This window comes from Hemiscyllium ocellatum, chromosome 18, assembly GCF_020745735.1.
Source record: "Hemiscyllium ocellatum isolate sHemOce1 chromosome 18, sHemOce1.pat.X.cur, whole genome shotgun sequence".
NCBI classification, from domain to species: domain Eukaryota; kingdom Metazoa; phylum Chordata; class Chondrichthyes; order Orectolobiformes; family Hemiscylliidae; genus Hemiscyllium; species Hemiscyllium ocellatum.
The window spans coordinates 50,869,220-50,891,020 of record NC_083418.1 but is presented as its reverse complement, the minus strand read 5'-3'; the positions used below and the strand labels follow the sequence as shown (position 1 = coordinate 50,891,020).

The 21,801-nt window shown below is 42.5% G+C and overlaps 1 protein-coding gene across 2 annotated transcripts in view; it reads left to right on the top strand.

Annotated features, from left to right (window-relative positions):
- phrf1 (PHD and ring finger domains 1) overlaps positions 1–21,801 on the top strand; it is a 92,022-nt gene that overhangs the window by 59,152 nt on the left and 11,069 nt on the right. For both annotated transcript variants that reach the window (XM_060838979.1, XM_060838980.1), the window contains exons 13-16: positions 5,666–5,823; positions 6,667–10,107; positions 12,900–13,057; positions 19,761–20,117. In XM_060838979.1, the coding sequence (XP_060694962.1) occupies positions 5,666–5,823; positions 6,667–10,107; positions 12,900–13,057; positions 19,761–20,117 (4,114 nt within the window). The remainder of the gene's footprint in view (positions 1–5,665; positions 5,824–6,666; positions 10,108–12,899; positions 13,058–19,760; positions 20,118–21,801) is intronic.

The following is a 21,801-nucleotide window of genomic DNA, read 5'->3' as shown; positions in this document are numbered from 1 at the left end:
ACTTCCAAACCTGTGATCACTACCATCTAGATCTGTTAGGTCTAAAGGTTGATAAGTCCCCGGGGCCTGATGGTCTACACTCCAGGGTGCTGAAGGAGGTGGCTCGGGAAATCGTGGATGCGTTGGTGATGATTTTCCAGAATTCGATAGATTCGGGTTCGGTACCTGAGGATTGGAGAGTGGCTAATGTTATGCCACTTTTTAAGAAAGGTGGGGGAGAGAAAGCAGGAAATTATAGACCAGTTAGTCTGACCTCAGTGGTGGGAAAGATGCTGGAGTCTGTTATAAAGGATGAGATTACGGCACATCTGGATAGTAGTAACAGGATAGGACAGAGTCAGCGTGGATTTATGAAGGGGAAATTGTGCTTGACTAATCTTCTGGAGTTTTTTGAGGATGTACCTCTGAAGATGGACGAGGGAGATCCAGTAGATGTAGTGTACCTGGACTTTCAGAAAGCTTTTGATAAAGTTCCACATAGGAGGTTAGTGAGTAAACTTAGGGCGCATGGTATTGGGGGCAAAGTACTAGATTGGATTGAAAATTGGTTGGCTGATAGGAACCAAAGGGTAGTGATAAACGGCTCCATTTCGGAATGGCAGACAGTGACCAGTGGGGTACCTTAAGGATCCGTGCTGGGACTGCAGCTTTTTACAATATATGTTAATGATATAGAAGATGGTATCAGCAATAACATTAGCAAATTTGCTGATGATACAAAGCTGGGTGGCAGGGTGAAATGTGATGAGGATGTTAGGAGTTTACAGGGTGACCTGGACAAGTTAGGTGAGTGGGCAGATGCATGGCAGATGCAGTTTAATGTGTATAAATGTATGGTTATCCACTTTGGTGGCAAGAACAGGAAGGCAGATTACTACCTCAATGGAATTAATTTAGGTAAAGAGGCATTACTGAGAGATCTGGGTGTTCTTGTACACCAGTCAATGAAGGTAAGCATGCAGGTACAGCAGGTAGTGAAGAAGGCTAATAGCATGCTGGCCTTCATAACAAGAGGGATTGAGTATAAAGCAAAGAGGTCCTTCTGCAGCTGTACAGGGCCCTGGTGAGACCACGCCTGGAGTACTGTGTGCAGTTCTGGTCGCCAAATTCGAGGAAAGACATTCTGGCTAATGAGGGAGTGCAGCGTAGGTTCATGAGGTCGATTCCTGGAATGGAGGGATTACCTTACACTGAAAGACTGGAGTGACTGGGCTTGTATACCCTTGAGTTTAGAAGACTGAGAGGGGATCTGATTGAGACGTATAAGATTATGAAAGGATTGGACACTCTGGCAGCAGGAAACATGTTTCCGTTGATGGGTGAGTGCCGAACCAGAGGACACAGCTTAAAAATACGGGGTAGACCATTTCGGACAGAGATGAGGAGAAACTTCTTCACCCAGAGAGTGGTGTCTGTGTGGAATGCTCTGCCCCAGAGGACAGTGGAGGCCTAGTCTCTGGATTCATTTAAGAAAGAGTTGGATAGAGCTCTCAAAGATAGTGGAATCAAGGGTTATGGAGATATGGCAGGGAGCGGATACTGATCAGGAATGATCAGCCATGATCATATTGAATGGTGGTGCAGGCTCGAAGGGCTGAATGGCCTACTCCTGCACCTATTGTCTAATGTCTATTGTCTAAACAAACAAGAGTAGCAGAGACATGGTAACACCACCACCTCTATGTCACTTATGATCCAGACTCGGAAATATGTAGTCATTCCTTCAACGTTCCTGGATCAAAATCTTGGAAATCTCTTTTCAACAGCATTGTGGGTCTACCTATAGCAAATGGATTGTAGGGATGGCCAATGAGTGTTGACGTTACCAGGGTGTCCACATTCCATGAATGAATAAAATAAACTTCATTTTCTAACTACAAAAATGTTATCCCAAATAAGTTTTAAGAATATTGCATAGCTGTAAATTTTGCAATTAGTTTATCTAGTTAGTTGAAATCCTCACCGTACTGCCTTTTTATTTCTTTGCATGCATATTTGCTCCTCTTTGCCCCTCTGACTGTTGGGGGTTCCATACTATAGCCACAGCAGTGTGATTGGCCCTCTTGTTCCTCAATTCAAGTCATGTTTTTTAGTTCACGTTTCTAGCATAACATTGCCCACAGCTCTCATTGCTTTTTTTATAGAGCCAATAATGTGATCACTTTTCACCACCCCTCAACTTTGTATCCTCCTCCTCCACCCTTTTGACAACTTTGCAACCAGAAATCTTGAACTGCCATTCCTGTCCTTTTTAAGCCTTGTTTCAGTAATAATTATGATTCCATTCTTTAACGCACAACCCATTATTTGTTATAATACTTATTCTGCTTTTAGCCAATTTATCTTTTCTTCAGTATCTCTCTCTTGCATATACTGAAACAAAATGCTCAGTCAGTATAGCTGGAAATAACTTTTCTCCTCAACCAATTCACTGTTTGTCCCCTCATATCTCATTTTAACAATCTCATATCTGTAGATTTAAATTCAAGGCTGAATGTTGACTCTCGGCTCCTGGTGTGGCGACATATCACTGGCAGTGGATTGCAGCAAAGATACTCTTAATTTTTATATTGTAGAATGTTGCAGAATAGGAAATTGTCTGTCTGCTTTGAAAGAGCCATTTAATTGGTCCCATTCCCTTGCTCCTTCCCCAACACCCTGTGATTTGTTTCCTTTCCTGTGTCAGTTGTATTCAGCTTGAAGCATTAACTCTGTCCCTTTCACCACAGATGCTGCTTGACTTGCTGAGTTTTGACTGAACTTAATATTTATTCAATATTTCCAGCATACTTTGCTTCTACTTTCTCCTGATATGCTTCTTCGTAGCTTTCATGGTTCCAGTTAGAAATTGTTTGTTCTGAGTCCATGGTGATCTAATAGGTTTATGGTGTACCGTGTTGATTCATATTGTGGCCTGTAGACTTGAACTGCTGAATTTAGGACCCATTAAACTTGATCATTATAGTCGTGTTTAAACCCTAGCACCTTGGTCCCTTTGGCAGTTTATACCTGGTCAAATTCATTGAGAAAAGAATTCCCTGTTAAAAATATTTCCAGTTTTCACTATTTGTGTATGTGGAGAGTAAATTTGTAGTCCAATGTTCTTCTAGAACATGTGCAATGTCCTATGAATTTTCCAACAATTTGAAAGTTCAAATCAGAACAATGTCTATTTTCTGTTTACAAAAACAGAAGATGCTTCTGTGAAGAGAAATCAGAGTTAATGTTTTGGGCCTGGTGACCTTTCCTCAGAGCCAATTGTAGCTAGGAAAATGTCAGTTTATATGCAGAAGATAGGGTATGGGGAGGGGTAAGAAGTAACCAATAGGTGGGTAAGAGTCTGAAGAGAGAGAAGAACAGTTGGACAGACAAGGCAGTGGATAACGACATGGCTGGGAGAATGAATAGCTGTTAATGGAGACTGTTGGTGGCTAACAATAAATAGTGTGTAATGGCACATTGTGATAACCATACGTGGTATATGCGGTTGGGAGCTAGGGCATGGGAGAGTTCAGGCCCTAAAATCATTGAACTTGATATTGAGTCCAGAGTGTTGCAAGGTTCCCAAGTGCAAAAGGAGGTGTTGTTATTTCAGCTTGCACTGAGCTTCGCTGGAGCACTGCAGCAAGCCTGAGACAAGATTTTGGCCAGGGAACAGGATGGTGTGTTAAAGTGGCAGGTAACTTTTTTGTGGGCAGAACACAGATGTTCTATGGCCAGTCCATGTTTTATTTTCCCAAATGTAGAGGAGACCACTTTGTGAGCAGCGAGTGCAGTAGGCTAGATTGTATGAATTGCAGGTAATGTGCTACTTCACCTAGAAGGTATATTTGAGCCCATGGATGCTAAAGAGGAAGGAGGTAAATGGGCAGGCGTTACACCATTGGCAGTTGCAGGGGAAGGGGCTGTGGTAGGGAATGTTGGGAGTAAAGGAAGAGTGAACCAGAGCGTCCGGGGAGGAATGGTCCCAAATGAAAGTGGGCCAGACAAGGGAGGAAAATATCTGTCTAGTGATGTTACGTCACTGGACGTGGCAGGAATGATGTCTGATGATCTTCTGATGTGGATACTAGTGGGATGGTAGGTAAGGACATGGGGAACCTATTGTGAGAGGGAAGAGAGGGGGTGAAGGCAGAAGTGTAGGAAATGGGTTGAACTTGATCGAGGGCCCTATCAACAATGGTGGTGGGGAATCATCACTTGAGGAAGGAGGTGGACGTTTCAGAGGCAACCTCAACGAAACATATGCAATGCAGACAGAGGAACTGGAAGAATGGAATGGAATGGAGTCTTTGCAGGAAGCAGAGTGCAAGGATAAATCATCCAGATAGCTGGTCAGTTTGTCTGCTAAATCCACCACAGTTGGCTACCCACAATAAAGTATCCCTTGTTTGCCTTTTTGCAGAGACAGTTCCCTCCGGGGCACCCTGGTCCACTGTATATGCACATGCGAGTGCGCGTGTGCACACACACAACCGCCAATAGTTGCACACTTGACTATCTAACACCGTCGCTCTCTCCCCTCGCCCCCCCCTTGCCCCCCCCCCCCCCCCCCCCCCCAAACCAACATCCAACGGCCCAAATATGCATGCACTCTTCCTGCATGTCACACAATCCAGTCTAATGCATTCACTACTCACAATGTGGTCTCACCTACATTAGGGAAACAAAGTGTAGATTGGGTGACCGGTTTGCGGAATGCATCCATGTTCTGCCGCAAAAGAAATTGTGGTATATTCACCATAAACCCACCAACTCCCAGAGCTATCTGGACTATACAACCTTGCACCTTGCTGCCTGGAAAGACTCAGTTTCTTTCTCCCAACATTTCTGTCGCATTGTTAGTCACTAACAGTTTCCATTAACAGCTATTCACTTTCCCTGGAATCCCTACAGTGTGGAAACAGACCATTTGGCTCAACAACTCCACACCGACCCTCTGAAGAGTAATCCACCCAGACTCATTCCCTTTTCCTGATGAAGGGTTTATGCCCGAAACATCAGTTCTCCTGCCTCTCGGATGCAGCCTGACCTGCTGTGCTTTTCCAGCACCACACTCTCGACCCATTCCCCTGCCCTATTACTCTACATTTATCCCTGATTAATACACCTAACCCACATATCCCTGAACACTATGCGCTATTTAACATGGCCAACTCACCTAACCTGCACATCTTTAGATTATGGGAGGAAACTGGAGCGCCCAGAGGAAACTCATGCAGACTGGGGGAGAATGTGCAAACTCTACAGACAGTGAGTCCCTGATGCTGTGAGGCAGCAGTGCTAACCATTGAGTCATAGTACCGCCCTCTCCCAGCCTGATCGTTACCCACTCTTTTGTCTCTGACTGTCTTCTGTCTCTTTAGGCTCTATCCCCACGTGCCATTTGCTCCTTTTCTCCTCCCCCACCCTATCTTCTGCATTTAAACCGACATTTTCTGGAGGAAAGGCCATCAGACCCAAAATGTTAACTCTGATTTTTCTTCACAGACGCTGCCAGAGCTGCTGAGATTTTCCAGTAGTTTCTATTTTTGTTTCTGACTTACAGGATCCACTGTTCTTCAGTTTTTACTTTTCTATTAGTCTTACAGTCACTTGTTTGGAAATGACTTACTTCAATGGCAGAGAATGTTTAAACAGAGATTAAATCTTTTCCTTGTGACAGGAATGGAAGACTTCCAGTTGTTGCCCAGGAGGGCATACCAGAAGCTCCGCCTGTACCCGATGTGTTGGGAAGTATCCTAGCAGGACAGAATGTCTTACTGATGGACAGTTCTGATGTTGTAATCAATAGGGATGGAAGCCTAAAGCCTAAAGATCGAGGTATTATCCAAGACAGTGCCTCTAGTTATTTTTAGACACCAATTTATAGTAGAAGAATTCTGGTCAGCATATTTGCTTTCATGATCTTTATAGTCCATAGTAGTTCTCTGATTTATTGCTTTTCCATGCTTCCCAAAATGATCTCCATACATCACTCACTAAATTTCATTTCTTCCATGTTATCAGAAAAATCTGTTTGGCCATCAGCCTATTTGTTCAGATCCTATTGCGTTGTTTCAACCATCTTGATAAGTTCATGCTTGCTTTCTCTATCAGTTTCTAGATGGATGAGAAAGGTCCATGTTAGTCGGTCTCCCATTAGTCTACATTCCCAGTTTCCCTACTTGTTCTGTCATGTGCCCTCATTGCCTTGGACACCTCAACTAAGGGGAGAAAGTGAGGTCTGCAGATGCTGGAGATCAGAGCTGAAAATGTGTTGCTGGAAAAGCGCAGCAGGTCAGGCAGCATCCAAGGAACAGGAAATTCGATGTTTCGGGCATAAGCCCTTCATCAGGAATCTGATGAAGGGCTTATACCCGAAACGTCGAATTTCCTGTTCCTTGGATGCTGTCTGACCTGCTGCGCTTTTCCAGCAACACATTTTCAACACACCTCAACTAAATCTCCTCTAAAGTGTGCTGCTTTAAGGAAAAGAGTTCCAGTTTATCCAATCTCTCCATGTAACTGAAGTTCCTTAAGTATGCTGTGTTATCCTGTTGAGCTGTTATTCTGCACTCAAGGTCTTGACATTTTTTTCTTAAACTAACTTCTGGGCAATACATTTTATAAATGTGTGTTGTGTAATGTATTAATCGTAGAATTTTCTTTCTGCTGTTACATTAGGGCAACCTGCAGAATCAACATCAAGTAACAGCAAAACTGGTGAGACATCTAATAGATGTTCATCAACAAGTTCTTGCATCTCAGGGATCTCTGTAAGCGCCTTGAAAGAAGATCAGGAAACTTCTGGTCTTGTAACTAATACTGCAAAACACGTCTTGGGTACGTTGCCGTCTACATCTGGCTTAACGTCCAAGCCAAGGCAACAAACAGCATCCAGCAATCTAAGACCTGCCTTTTCAGGAACATTTACTCCAATGCCTGAAATATCAGTTGGTCCTGCGCCAGGTGAATCTGTTTCTTTGTTCAATACACAAAGGACAGGAGCATTTAGTAAAAATGTTGGGGACAGTCAAAAGAGTACCAGTGGCTTTACACCTTTCAAATGGTTGAATAGCGCCTCCAATTTGCTTTTTAAAAACAATATAGGCACACTGAACAGAGTTGCACCCAAATCACCTGTTAAGAGACTTGATATATCAGAATTTCCTAGGATACCAAAGATCAAGAACCAAACTGGTAGTTTAAGCTTTCAAACTGGTAACAAACAAAGCAATGGAGTACCTCGAGCCTGTATTAACAGACTTACAGGTAATGAACAGAATAGCCAGGCTACAAAACCTATGGAATTGGGCAATAGTGGAAAGAATATTGAAAGACCTGTCCAACAAAGGCATCAATCTTCCACCATTACAGGTTCGACTGGCTGCTCCAGTACTTTCCAAGAAAAACACCAAGCTCGGGACTTGGTTTCAAGCTCATCTGGTCAGGGTTGTACAAAAGTGACAAGTAGTACTGGTCATTTGACTAGTCTGCCGAAATTGGATGCCTACGACCCATTTGAACCAACAGATGATGAAATTCAGCATTTTAGCAAAAGCGGCAAAAATACTTCTCGATTGAAACGCAACATAAAAAAAGAAATAGATGAGATATATGATCCATTTGAACCCACTGGTTCTGATCCATCTTCATCAAATTCCACTCCTGATCGGAATGAGTCAAGACCTGGAGGCGAATCCCCAGTGCCCAGCCCCGATAATGATATTTCTGAAGAAAATGAACACACGACTAATACATTAAGCCTTTATTTTAATACCAATACCACACAACTATCTGGCACGCAGCAAACAGAGCCTTATAAAATCAAAACTGAAGCTCTAACATCAGGGAATCCAACTGACAGTCCTGATAGCTGTAAGTCTTTTTCTGCACCTTCTTTGACCTCTGGAGCAGAAGTTATTAGTGAACCTCCGGCTAATATTGAGGTCAAAGATATAAAATTGGACATAGAATCTGACATGAGAAAGTGGGACAGTGAACGCATGAAACAAGCATATTGCAACTTTTCAACATCTAATGACAAACAGTCTGAAAAACAGACAATAACTACAGACAGTGATGGCATTAATTCTTCTGTATGCTCTGAAGACGGTGCTTTACAAGTTGTCACCACGATCGTTCCCACTTGTGTGCGAACTGATGCAGATACTTCATCAGAAAATGAACGAAGAAAAACAGTGAATAAAAAGGTCCACTCCAAATCAAAGGCTCATTCGAGATCACGATCAAGATCACGTTCCCACAGCCAACACAAATGTAAGAGCTCAGTCTCTGAAGAACACAAAGTATACAGGTCAAGATCAAGATCAAAAGAACGGAAGAAGTTAAGGTCCCGCTCAAGGGAACGACGGAGATCAAAATCTCGGTCAAGGTCTCGCTCCAGCAGCTCCGAGAAATTTAGAAGGCGAAAGCCTAAACAAGATAGGAGCAAAGAGAAAAGAGGAAGGCGTTCCAGATCAAGATCTCGAGAAAGGAGGTCAGGTAGTTCCTCCTCTGTTACATCTACAGACAGTCACAAGAGAAGAAGGAGAATATCAGGATCAAGGGATCACAAAGGCTCCTCCAGGTACTCTTGGAGCAGCAGTGAGAAAGGAAAGCGGAAGCTGTACCGACGGGAGCAAAGTCGGGAACAATATGATAGACGAAGCAGACGCTCAACCTCTTGGTCCAGGGAGAGAAGGCGCTCGAGATCATGGTCAAGGTCCAGAGATAAGAAAAAAGCATGGCCTAGATCTAGGGAGAAGCTAAGGTCCTGGTCGAGATCAAGTTCCAGAGAAAGGAGATCGTGGTCTAGATCCAGCTCTCGAGACAAGAAAAGATCACGGACAAGATCAAGTTCCAGAGAGAAGAGAAAATCGACCAGGTCTAGGGAAAAGAGAAGATCAAAGACTCGATCTAGATCCAGGGAAAGAAGAAAGCCAAGACCTCGATCAAGAACCCGTTCCAGGTCTAAAGATCAGAGTAGATCAAGATCGAGAGATAGATGCTCCCAGTCAAAATGTCAATTCCCAGAAGTAGATAGAAAACAAACTGTCTTTCAAGAAAAAATCAAATTTGGTGAGAAGGATCAGTTGCAGAAGAAAGTTTCAACTTGCAGAGATAATGAGCCTTTGGAGAGGGAAGACTCAGTAAATGAATTGTTTATTTCTTGTGAGGCTCAAAAGTTGCAGGAAAGTAATTTTACACCAGCTGTTCAGACCTCGTCCTGTGCAGTAACCCCTAAAGAGGAACCAGCATCATACATTGACAGTACACAGGAAGAAGAAAAACACAAAGAACTTCTTGATCAAAACAAGGACTCCAGCTGTAAAAGTGAGGGCTTAGGAGAAACTATTACTGATGTTTCTGTTGGAGTTGACCAAATTTGGGAAACTATTAGCTCTTGCCCAAACCAGGCTGATACAATAATGAAAAGTCCCAGTACTGTGTCTGAGTTTCCTCGAGTTAAAAGTCCGTGTTATCAAGAGTCTGCTGTTCCAGATGAGGTTTCTATTCCATTAATATGTCTTGGCAAACAGGAAGAGATTCCGCTCTTGTCAGTAAATGAAGAAGTAGCCTTGAGACCTGAAGCTGAACCATCTAATGATCATTCACCAGCTAAACCTGATACGCTTTTACCTGTAACAGAGAATTCCACCACTGCAGATTCTCTGGTATCTGTAGAAAACCCAGACGAATCAGCAGATGTGAGTACAATTGAGGAACAACAAAACTCCAGCATTCTGGTTCATGAAACAGTAAATTTTGTTAAAAACGAACACTTAGACAGTGCAGCAGGTTCGTGCTCCCAGAAGAATGAACCAAATCATGAGACTGTGTCAGTTAGCTTTGGTTCAAACATTTTAAATAAGCAAGAGGAAGCACGGAGTGATGTGATTGAAAATGACTCATTGGAGGGAAAGCCAGAATCGATGAAAACAGAGAGCAATAAGGACTACAAGGAAATTCCACTGCTGGAATCAACAGAGCCTTTGAAAGCAAAGACCACAAGTGAAACAGGTTCCCAAAGCATTGGAGTGAAAACCAAACCCATTGTCAAGAGAGTTACTTGGAACCTGGAGACAGAGGAGAAGGATGAGGCTTCCTCTGGGAGGCCTGCAAGTGAGTGTAATTATTTTTAGTTGTACTATTTCCTTTGAATTCTGGTTGCAGACAAATTATAGATTGTCTCCTTTTTCGATGTATTGCACTGAGACACCAGGTTTAATCAAATATTATAACATTTATTGTTAACACAACTCTGATAACTGAAAATGCATTATTTGGAAGGATTTCTGTGTTTACTTCGAGGTATTTTTCACTAGTACAGCATTGTTAGACAAAATGTTTTCAACAATTTTTGCCAGTTTGTTGTTGAAAGTAGTTGCCATTTAGAAACAATTCCCCAGAATTTGAAAGGGTTTTGGAATGTCAAGTGTTCAGCATCATTACCTCTTAACATTTGCCACATTTTTGGACGTCTGCAATTTGCAAGTGGATCGTCTTGAAAATCAGTCTGCCACTCGGTGCTCAGCCAAAGGCTGTACTGAGGATACTAATCTAAGGTATTTGTGGGATGGGGAGGGAGAATAAATAAAACTTTGATAATCTTGAATGTGTGGCCTGAAGAGAATCGGATGAATGCTTGAAGAAGAAATGCTTGCATAGCTATGAGGAAACAATCTGAGATTAGAATGAATTGGATAACTCTTCCAAAGAACAGGCAAGGACTTGGACAAAGAGCAAGGTTCAAGAGGTGAGAGATTGAATTTCCTTGCCAGCAAAATCCTATTTGATTGAATGAGGCATCAAGGGAATATCTAGCAAAGAGGAGGGTAGTCGTTCTTGTTGGAGTTAAATTGTCACAGCCTAGTGCATTTTTCAGGAGTTGCTCAGGGAAGAATTCCAGGTCCATTTATCTTAAGCTGCTTCATAAATAACTTATCCTGCATTACAACACCTGATCGAGGTATGCAAGGTAATGAGAGGCATGGATAGAGTCAATAGCCAGAGACTTTCCCCCAGGGCAGGATTGACTGGCGCGAGGTGTCATAGTTTTAAGATTGTGAGGAAGGTATAGAGAAGATATTAGAGGTAGGTTTGTTACACAGAGTTGTGAACGCATGGAAGCAGAGTCATTAGGGACATTTAAGTGACTGCTATACATGCACAACAGTGAATTGAGGAAGTGCGTAGGTTAGGTTATTTTATTTTAGATTAGGAATAATCTTCGGCACAACGTCGTGGGCCAAAGGGCCTGTTCTGTGTTGTACTTTTCTGTGTTCTGGAATGTTAGAAGTGGAGATGTTCACTCATGATTGACTGTCTATTACCGTTTGTGATTCCTCAGAACCTGAAGTCATATGTACTCTCGTGCACCAAGATTTGGATTATATTCAGGCTTGGGCTGATAAATGGCAAATGACATTGACACCATGTATCTGTCAGGCAATGACCATCTCCTCATGACTTTCATTAGTATTGCCAATGTTGAAATTTTAACTGGACAGACACATAAATGTCGCTAGAAGTGCAGGTCAGAAGCTGGGATTTCTGCAACAAATAGCACTCACCTCTGACTCCCCAAAGCCTGTCTGTTGTAAGGCACATTCCAGGAATATGATTAAATACCCTTCACTTGCCTGGATAAGTGCACCACCAGCAACACTGTGAAGAGGCCTGACACCATCCAAGGTGAAGTGGTTTACTTGACTGACACTCAATCTATCACTTTAAGCATTCAGTTTCTACTCCACCAATGCACAGTGACAGCAGTACATACCATATACAAAATGCACTGAGGATTGTTGATCAGTATCTAATTAATTGCAGTTATAAACTAGTTGCATACATTTACTGAGACAGATGAGTCTCTTTCACCTTGATTCACAAACTTGAGTGGTTCATTCTTTTTCTGATCCCATATGAGGTGTTTTGCCCTCCTTAACAATAAAGGTTCAATACCCACTGTTATGCTCAGTTGAATTTTTTATTCAATTCACACTCGCTTTGGTTCACATCATTTGGTTCCTCTGCCTGTCTTAATCTGGTGCCATCTGAATATTCAATAATTGGTGGAGTAGAAACTGAATGCTTAAAGTGATAGATTGAGTGTCAGTCAAGTAAACCACTTCATCTTGGATGGTGTCAGGCCTCTTCACAGTGTTGCTGGAGGTGCACTTATCCAGGCAAGTGAAGGGTATTTAATCATATTTGTATTGAGTTACTGATTTCAGGTTATTGATGTAGGACCTGGCTGTTGGTGGATATCTCTTAGTTTTTTTGGTGTCCACTGTCTTCATATCTTACCTGCAGGTGTCCTTGTAATGGAGGCATTGATCTCTAGCAGTTGATGATCCAGTGGCCAGTTCACCATACAGTGTGTGTTTGGATATATGGACATCATCATCAATTTTGATAAGTCACTGAAATCACTTCTCCCTGTACAAATGCTGCCAGACCTCCTAAGTGCTTCCACAATTCCACCATTCTATTCCCTGGAGCTTAGAAGTTTAGAGACTAATTTGATAGAAGTTTGTAGGATGTTAAGAGGAACAAACATGTTAGACATAGAAGTTACTTCTGTTAGTTGGTGAGATTAGAAGAAGGGCCATGCTTGTGGAAGCACTAAGTGGTTTAAAAAGATTTCCTGGATAGACATTGCCAATGCTGGATGCACAGAAAATTAAAATTCAATGTCCAGGACCTAAACTTGATGAGATGTTATTACTCAGTATGAACACCTACTGAAGATATTAAAATATGCTAGCTTTGGAATTCTTGGGCAAGTGTAAAAGGTAAAGATCACACTGTGGCTATTTGAATCTATGTGACATTAATAGATTAAGCATTGTGAAAATTATATTCATCTGAGATATAGCAAGAATTAAGATGTCTTCTGTCTTTGCATACAGGGACACCGTTCTCCTATAGGGTGCACAGATTTAATAAAGAAAGCATGTGGAAAGCTCCAGAAACAAGTCAACCACCAAATCAGGTGCCGATGTTTCAGCCTCCAGCAGCAAATTTTATGATCCCTCCACCAATGTTTCCTGGTCTATTTCCGCCTCAGGTTGGTGCCAGCCCTCGATTTTTACATATAGGATCCTGGCATATTTCTGCTTCTCCAGTGGTTATAAAGGTTATGGGTTCATGCCAAAAACAAACATTTTAATTCCTTTCTGGGCGAATTGTCCCCATCTGTGAGGAATTCCATGTGTAGGAGTCAGTGAATTTGGCCCCTCAAACTTATTCTGCCACTCAGCGAGATCATAGCTGATCTGTAATGTAACTCCATCCAACCTTCTTGGCTCTAGACCTTGGCTCGAAAAAAACATTATTGATTCTGTAACAGTTGGAATGAAGGACTGTTGAATTGAAATTTTGTCAGTCCACTTTAAACAATACCAGTCAGGTGATGTTTTTTTCATTCTGTTCTAATGAATAATTTGGTTACATCTGAGGTTGTCATAGAAAGTCTATTCATAGAAGACACATGTGGGTTCCCCTTGGATATATGGCATCAACCAAATGATACCTATTTAAGATAATTGGCAAACAACCCTAAGGCCAATGAGAATTTTTTACGCAGTTGTTCTGATTTGGAATGTACTGCCTGAAATGACACTAAATTTTAATTCCAAATAGGAGCAGAAGAAGGCCATTCTGCCCCTCAAACCTAATCTGCCATTCAGTGAGACCATGGCTGAATTTTGGTGTTTCGAAAACAGAAATAACATTTGATTCCATCATCAAACAAAAACCTAACTTCCTGTTCTGAAAAATATTCAGTCACCTCACTTTCATCACCTTCAAAGACAAGGTGTTCCAAAGCCTGTCAACGCTGTGACAGAGAAAAATGTCTTCTCATCTCTGCCGTTAAAGGATAACTGCTAATTTTAAAACAGTATCTCTAGTTATTGGATTATCCATAAGAGGAAATCTCTTTTCCACATCCACCTTGTCAGATCATTCAGGATCTTGTGCGCTTCAGTCAAATCACTCCTCGCTCTTTTAAACCCCAGTGGAAACAAACCTGGTCTGTTTAATCTTTCCTCATAAAACTTCCCAATCACTCCAAATATCAATCCAGTAAGCCACCTTTCAACTGTTCCTACTTCAAATAAGGAGTCCAAAACTGCACTCATTATGCTATATATGGTCTCACCAGTGTCCTGCATAAAAGTAATATAGCATCCTTACTTATACTTAGTTCCTCTTGTAATAAAGAATATTATCCCCATTAACCTTGCATACTAACATCTTGTGAACTTGTGCATTAGAATGTGTAGATTCCCATTTCACTTCAGAATTCTCCATTCAAGTAATATTTTGCTTATCTTTCCTGCCAAAGTAAAGAACTTCACATTTTCCCACAGTATACTTCAAATCTGTCAAATATTTGCCTTCCACTTAACCCATATGAGTGCTAACATTGCATTTGCTTTCCTAACTGCCAACTGAACCTGCATATTAATCTTAATAGAATCTTGAACTCCAGACTTCTAAGTCCTTTCGTGCTTCAGAATTCCAAAACCTTTCCCTATTTAGAAAATAGTCTAGGCCTGTATTCTTCCTAGCAAGTGGGCGGCGCGGTGGCACAGTGGTTAGCACTGCTGCCTCACAGCGCCTGAGACCCGGGTTCAGTTCCCGACTCAGGCGACTGACTGTGTGGAGTTTGCACATTCTCCCCGTGTCTGCGTGGGTTTCCTCTGGGTGCTCCGGTTTCCTCCCACAGTCCAAAGATGTGCAGGTCAGGTGAATTGGCCATGCTAAATTGCCCATGGTGTTGGGTAAGGGGTAGATGTAGGGGTATGGGTGGGTTGCGCTTCGGCGGGTCGGTGTGGACTTGTTGGGCCGAAGGGCCTGTTTCCACACTGTAAGTAATCTAATCAAGTAGTATAACCTCACACTTTCACACACTGTAATCCATATATCAATTTTTTTGTCCACTCCTGTAGCCTGTCCAAGTCCTCCTTCAACCTCCCAGCCTCTTCAACACTACTTGTCCCTCTAGCTATGTTTTATGTCATTTGTCAACTGAACAATAATGCCCTGTGGTCCCAATGTTTAACTCTGCAGAACTCCACTAGTCACTTACTGACATCCTGAAAAACACCCCTTTATCCTCATTATCTGCCTTCTGCCAGTCAGCCAATCCTCTGTCCACTGCCTTGCCCCTAACATCATGGGCTCTTCTTTAACAGATGCTGTGTGATGTCTTGTCAAAGGCCTTCTGGAAATACAAATAGATCACATCCACTGGCTCTCCTTTGTCTAACTTGCTTGTTACTTCCTCAAACAATCTAACAGATTTGTCAGGTATGCCCTCCTCTTGATCATGCAGTGCTGTCTCGGCCCTATTTTGTTACACATTTCCAAGTTCTCTGCGGTTTCATCTTTAATAATGTACTTTACAGTGGTATCAATGACCAAGGTCAGGCTTACACGCCTATCATTTCTTGCCTTCTGCCTCCTTCCCTTCTTAAACAGGGGTATTACTTTAGCTATTTTCCAGTCCTCCATGACCCTCCCTGACTCCTGTGATTTCAGAAAGATGACCAATGCCTCCACATCTCTCAGTTATTTCCTTCAAAACCCTGGGGTGTGGCCCACCCAGGTGTTTTATCCCATCTTCAGCCTTTCATCTTCCCCAGCATCGTCACTTTAGTGATAGCCACGACACTCACCGGTACCCTCTGATTGTCTTGAAGCTCTGCATGCTACTGGTGTCTTCTAGGTAAAAACAATGACTGCAGATGCTGGAAACCAGAGTATAGATTAGAGTGGTGCTGGAAAAGCACAGCAGTTCAGGCAGCATCCGAGGAGCAGTAAAATCGAAGTTTTGGGCAAAAGCCCTTCATCAAGAATACAGGCAGGGTGCCTGAAGGATGGAGAGATAAATGAGAGGAGGGTGGGGGTGGGGAAAAAGTAGCATAGAGTACAATAGGTGAGTGGGGGAGGGAATGAAGGTGATAGGTCAGGGGGAGGGGGGGGAGTGGATAGGTGGAAAAGAAGATAGACAGGTAGGGACAAGTCATGGGGACAGTGCTGAGCTGGAAGTTTGGAACTGGAGTGAGGCGGGGAAAGGGGAAATGAGGAAACTGTTGAAGTCCACATTGAAGCTCTGGAGTTGAAATGTTCCGAGGCAGAAGATGAGGCATTCTTCCTCCAGGCGTCTGCTGGTCAGGGAGCGGCGATGAAGGAAGCCCTGGACCTCCATGTCCTTGGCAGAGTGGGAGGGGGAGTTGAAATGTTGAACCACAACTACCTGGATTACACCTCTTCCCACCCTACTTCCTGCAAAAATGCCTTTCCGTATTCCCAATTCCTCCGCCTCCACCATATCTGCTCGCAGGAGGACCAGTTCCACCACAGAACACACCAGATGGCCTCCTTATTTAGAGACCGCAATTTCCCTTCCCACGTGGTTAAAGATACCCTCCAATGCATCTTGTCCACATCCCGCACCTCCGCCGCCAGACCCCACCCTTCCAACAGTAACAAGGACAGAACGCCCCTGGTGCTCACCTTCCACCCTACCAACCTTCACATAAACCAAATCATCTGCCGACATCTCCGCCACCTCCAAACGGACCTTACCACCAGGAATGTATTTTTCGCCCCACCCCTTTCCTCCTTCCGCAAAGACCGTTCTGTCCGTGACTACCTGGTCAGGTCCATGCTCCCCTGCAACCCACCCTCCCATCCTGGCACCTTCCCCTGCCACCGCAAGAATTGCAAAACCTGTGCCAACATCTCCTCCCTCACCTCCATCCAAGGCCCTAAAGGAGTCCTCCACATCCATCAACGTTTTACCTGCACATCCACCAATATCATTGATTGTATCTGTTGCTCCCGATTCGGTCTCCTCTACATTGGGGAGACTGGACGCCTCCTAGCAGAGCGCTTTAGGGACCATCTCTGGGACACCCGCACCAATCAACCACACCGCCTGTGGCCCAACATTTCAACTCCTCCTCCCACTCTGCCGAGGACATGGAGGTCCTGGGCCTCCTTCACCGCCGCTTCCTCACCATCAGACGCCTGGAGGAAGAACGCCTCAGAACACCTCAACCCCAGGGCATCAATGTGGACTTTAACAGTTTTCTCATTTTCCCTTCCCCCACCTCACCCCAGTTCCAAACTTCCAGCTCAGCACTGTCCCCATGATGCAAAGCACCCATTCAGTTCCTCTGCCATTTCTTTGTTCCTCATTACTACTATTCCAGCCTCAATTTCCAGTTGTCCAGTGTCCTCTCTTGTCTCTTTCTTATCTTTTAAATATCTAAAAAACTATTGCACTCACATTTTATATTGCTTGCTAGCTTACCCTCCCTCATAGTTCATCATCTTTCCCCTTGTTGTCCTCTGCTCTTCTTCTGACTTCCTGTTTAGTTTATATTTTTTTTAAAAGTGCCCAGCCTTAACCTCTTTAATAAATAGTCCTAAGATGCTTTCCACAACATATTTCAGGCTAAGAGACCTATAGTTTCCTACTTTTTACCTCCCTGCCTCCTTGAATATAGGGGTTATGTTTGCTACTCCCCAGCCTATAACTCCAATAAAGCTTAATACTGCTTTCCTAATAAATGTAACTTCACTAAGTTCCTCTCTACCTCCTGACTTAACAACTATTATCAGAATGTATTTTTGCATCCTGTAATGTGAAGACAAAGGCAATTTTTTTTCTTTAAATTCTGTCTGCTATTTCTTCTGTTATTTGCTATTAACTCCCCATTCTCACTATAGGATAACCTTGACTTTACTTACTCATTTCCTTTTTAAATGCCTGTTGAAAATCTTGTTATCCATTTTCACATTTCTAACTAGTTTCGTATACTCTCATTTCTTTCTTATGGTTAATCATTAAGGCATTCTCTGCTGTTCTTCATATAGAGCCATACGACATGGAAGAGACCCTTCAGCCTATTGAGTTGGCAGTAAAAAGAAAACTGAGTAACCACCTGATCTGCCTCTCGGTATTTGTGCAGTTATATGCTTTTTCCTTAGGTTTAAGGATTTCTATATCTACTTTAGTGGAGTGCAGATGTAGGCCTTGCAGCTTAAAATTATACCGCCTCAATTATAGACCCTTCAACTGCTTCGTATCCACCCTGTCCGTACCCCTCAATCTTATACATCTCAGTATGGTGGTATGCTGACTAAAACTGCATACAGTGCATTCATACAATTATGTCCTAGCCAGTATTTCATACAATTCCAATATAATATCCTTGCTGTTGTATTCTGTGCCTCGACCAATGAAGGCAAGTATCCCATAAAATGTCTTTAACCACCTTACATGCTTGCCATGCTACCTTCAGGTATCTGTGAACACATCAAGGCCCCTCTGCTTTTCAGTAAGTCCAAGATTCTACCATTCATAAGATAACCCCTTCCCTTTTTAGCCCTCCCTCCATGTATTATCTCACATTTTTCTAGACTAAATTTCACTTGTCAAAGCTTTGCCTGACCAGCCTGGTGATATCCTCCTTCAGTTTCCAGCTATCTTCCATGCTACCAATTCTCGAATCATCCGTGAACAATTAGGATTTGGCAATTAATGCTGGTTTTGTCAGTAATGTTCACATCCCCAAAACAGTGACATTCATAGCATGCATTGGATTGTGCCCAGCCAACATGGAATAGTGTTGATTTTAGGTTTGACATATTTAGAAAGTGGTTGGATGGCCATCAGTGGTTGGTGTGTGCTTGGATTCTGATACTTAGATGCTCAAATTGAATAACAGTCTCTTGCACCTCAACCACCAATCCTGGTATTATTCACTACCAAATACCCAAAATTCACCACATAATGGAATCTATTTATTTTTCAATTTCTGATGATTAGTAAAACGCAAAAGAAATTGCACAAAACTTCAACCTGCTCGAACCCCCAACTAGTTAAAGCTGGTGCAAAAAACACACCACCGAAATGGCTTAGAATTATTGTTCCAGGGCTTAAAAACAAAAAGTCTCCCTTTAACTCCGAGATGAGGGGTTTTTTTTCTATCAGAAAATTGTTAGGCTTTAGAATTATCTTCTGCACTGAATGCTAGAGGCTAGGTCATTGAATATATTCAAGGCTAAATTAACCAGATTTTTGATGGTGTGAGAGTTGAGGGTTATGGCGGCAGGCACAAAAGTGGAATTAGGCTGCAATCAGGCATCAGGTCAGCTATGATTTTATTGAATGCTGGAGTGGATTTAAGAGTTCAAATTAATTTATGGTTTTATTGCTTTACTTGTATTACTCCAACATCAAATGTCCAGCATTAGTTTGTTTTATTTAATAGTATTCTTGCTTGTGAGTCAGAACGGTAAAGACTCAAACCCCACGTCAGGACTTCAGCAGCTAACCTGGACTGCCAGTGAAGTGCAGCACTGAAGAGTACTCCTTCAGTACTTTCCCTCCGGGCCGCAGCATTCCCTCAGACTTTCTCTGTGAGCGTGTGGCGGTCCCTCTTCCCTGTCTGTGTGGCACTCCCTAAGTATTGACCTTCCAATAGCATTGTGCAATCTCAGCATAGCCCCTCTGACAGTGCAGACATCGCTCAGTTCTCTGGGAGTTACTGCCTTGATTTTGTTTTTAAATATCTAGTTTTGGAGTCGATTGTAAAACGTTATGACTGACAAATGTGCTGTATATTGATTCATGGCTAACAGTTTTTGGGTATGAACCGCTTTATGGCATGTATGTTTGAATGAAGCACTAATTGGTACAAATGTTTTACTGTTGTGAATTTCTAAGTCTTTTTCTTTTACCCTTGCAGGCATTTAACCAAGTCAACATGCCGCCACCTTTCATGCCACCTTTCCCACCATTGCATCCACCTCCCTATGCACCAGTCAGCCAGCCTACTGTTCCATATCTTGTGCCGCCAGGGAATATCCCTCTGATTGGCTCCACAGCTGTGCCTCCATTACTCCCACAGCCCACTTACCAAACTGCTGTTCCTCCCCCTGTTCCTGTTCCTCCCCCTGTTCCTGTTCCTCCCCCTGTTCCTGTTCCTACTCCTATTCCTACTCCGGTTATTTCGAATTTGGCTGCTGAAACGCAAGTAGCGCAAATGGAAGGAAATGTGGATACCGATAACAAATCTTCTGAAGACAAAGCTCAAAATGAGAATGTAAGAGAATATGAACACGGTCACCATAGTTGTGTATGCATCCATCTGAGTCTCCTAGAGAGAGCCTGAAACCTGTTGCTTGTTTGTATTGTAAGACATTGTGGTATGAGCTGAAAATGTGTTGCTGGAAAAGCGCAGCAGGTCAGGCAGCATCCAAGGAGCAGGAGAATCGACGTTTCGGGCATGAGCCCTTCTTCAGGAATGAAGGGCTCATGGCCGAAACGTCGATTCTCCTGCTCCTTGGATGCTGCCTGACCTGCTGCGCTTTTCCAGCAACACATTTTCAGCTCTGATTTCCAGCATCTGCAGTCCTCACTTTCTCCTAGGACATTGTGGTATGACAGCATTACCCTGGAAGTAGTCCTTTTTTTGTGCCAATAATGCATGTGTATTCCAGTGCAACATTGCTGTATTAGGTTAATATAACAGAAGTTCTCAAAACCAGTTTTTTATGACTCTATGACTCTCTGAATGCTTATTTACAAAACTAGCATTGGAAAGTAGGGGAGTGCAGAAACCGAAACACCCTGAGGATTGAATCTACAACTCTTTGAAAGCAGCAGAACGAGTTGAAGAAACTGTACAAAAGCGTTTGGTATCCTTGGTTTTATTAAAATAGGAATAGAGTGCAGAAGCGAAAATGTTTTGCTGAACCATTAGTAAATTATGGTTAGGTTCCAACTGAAGAATGCTAGTCAATTGTCTCATTGCGTTTTAGGATGCTGAGGCTTTGATAAGGGTGCAGATGATATTTATTAGAGTGATTTCAGGATGAGGCCCTCATTTGTTTAGAGAGACAAGGCCGGGATTGATCAAATCCAAGCAGAGAAGATGTGTGAAAAATCATAAATGAAGTACACAACATTTTAGCATGGAAGGAGTCGTAATCAAAAGACACATGCTAAGGTAATTGGTTAAAAAGCCAGAGGCAATATGAGAAAATAGTTTTGAAGTCAGATTTGTTATGATCTTGGAAGATGTCTGAAAGGATGCTAGGAGGATATTAATTAATAATCAAAAATGAATTGGATAAATACTTGAAGCATTTAAAAAAGCAACGCTGTAGGGAAAGAGTGTTACAGTGGGACTAGATGAATGGTTGTTTCAAAGTGCTGGCAGAGGTAGAGAATGGCCTCATGTGCCAGAAGATTCTATGATCTTTCAAAGAACCTGTCTGTAAGGGAATCCTCATAGACTAGTTATACCCAGTGGAACCAGTACTTAATCTAATTAGATACTGCTTGACACCTAACCTCTCTCCATTTAAGAAAACGTACCTAAAACTATTATCTCAAGATTAAATTAACAGCAATAATTCAGTTACTATTCCAAAACAATTTTGAAATATTCCCCATAAATCCTGAAAATTAGCCTTGTGCATTTGTATCAATGCATCTTTTAAACTTATTTGCATGTACAATGCAATTTGATACAGCACAAGAACAGGCCTAGTCCACCAACCCTGCATCAATTCTAACCCTTATTTAGACCCAGAACCATATGTCACCTGCTTCCAATGCTCCTATCAAGTCTTTTGGTGATGATTATTGGATCTCACTACTGACCTTAATTGGTTGTGTCACTGGTTTGGTTATCTCCTTGCCTAGTGACTTATCCAAGACATAAACTAGTATATTAGATGCCCAATTATCCCTTGAAGTTTTATGAGGCCACAATCCCAACT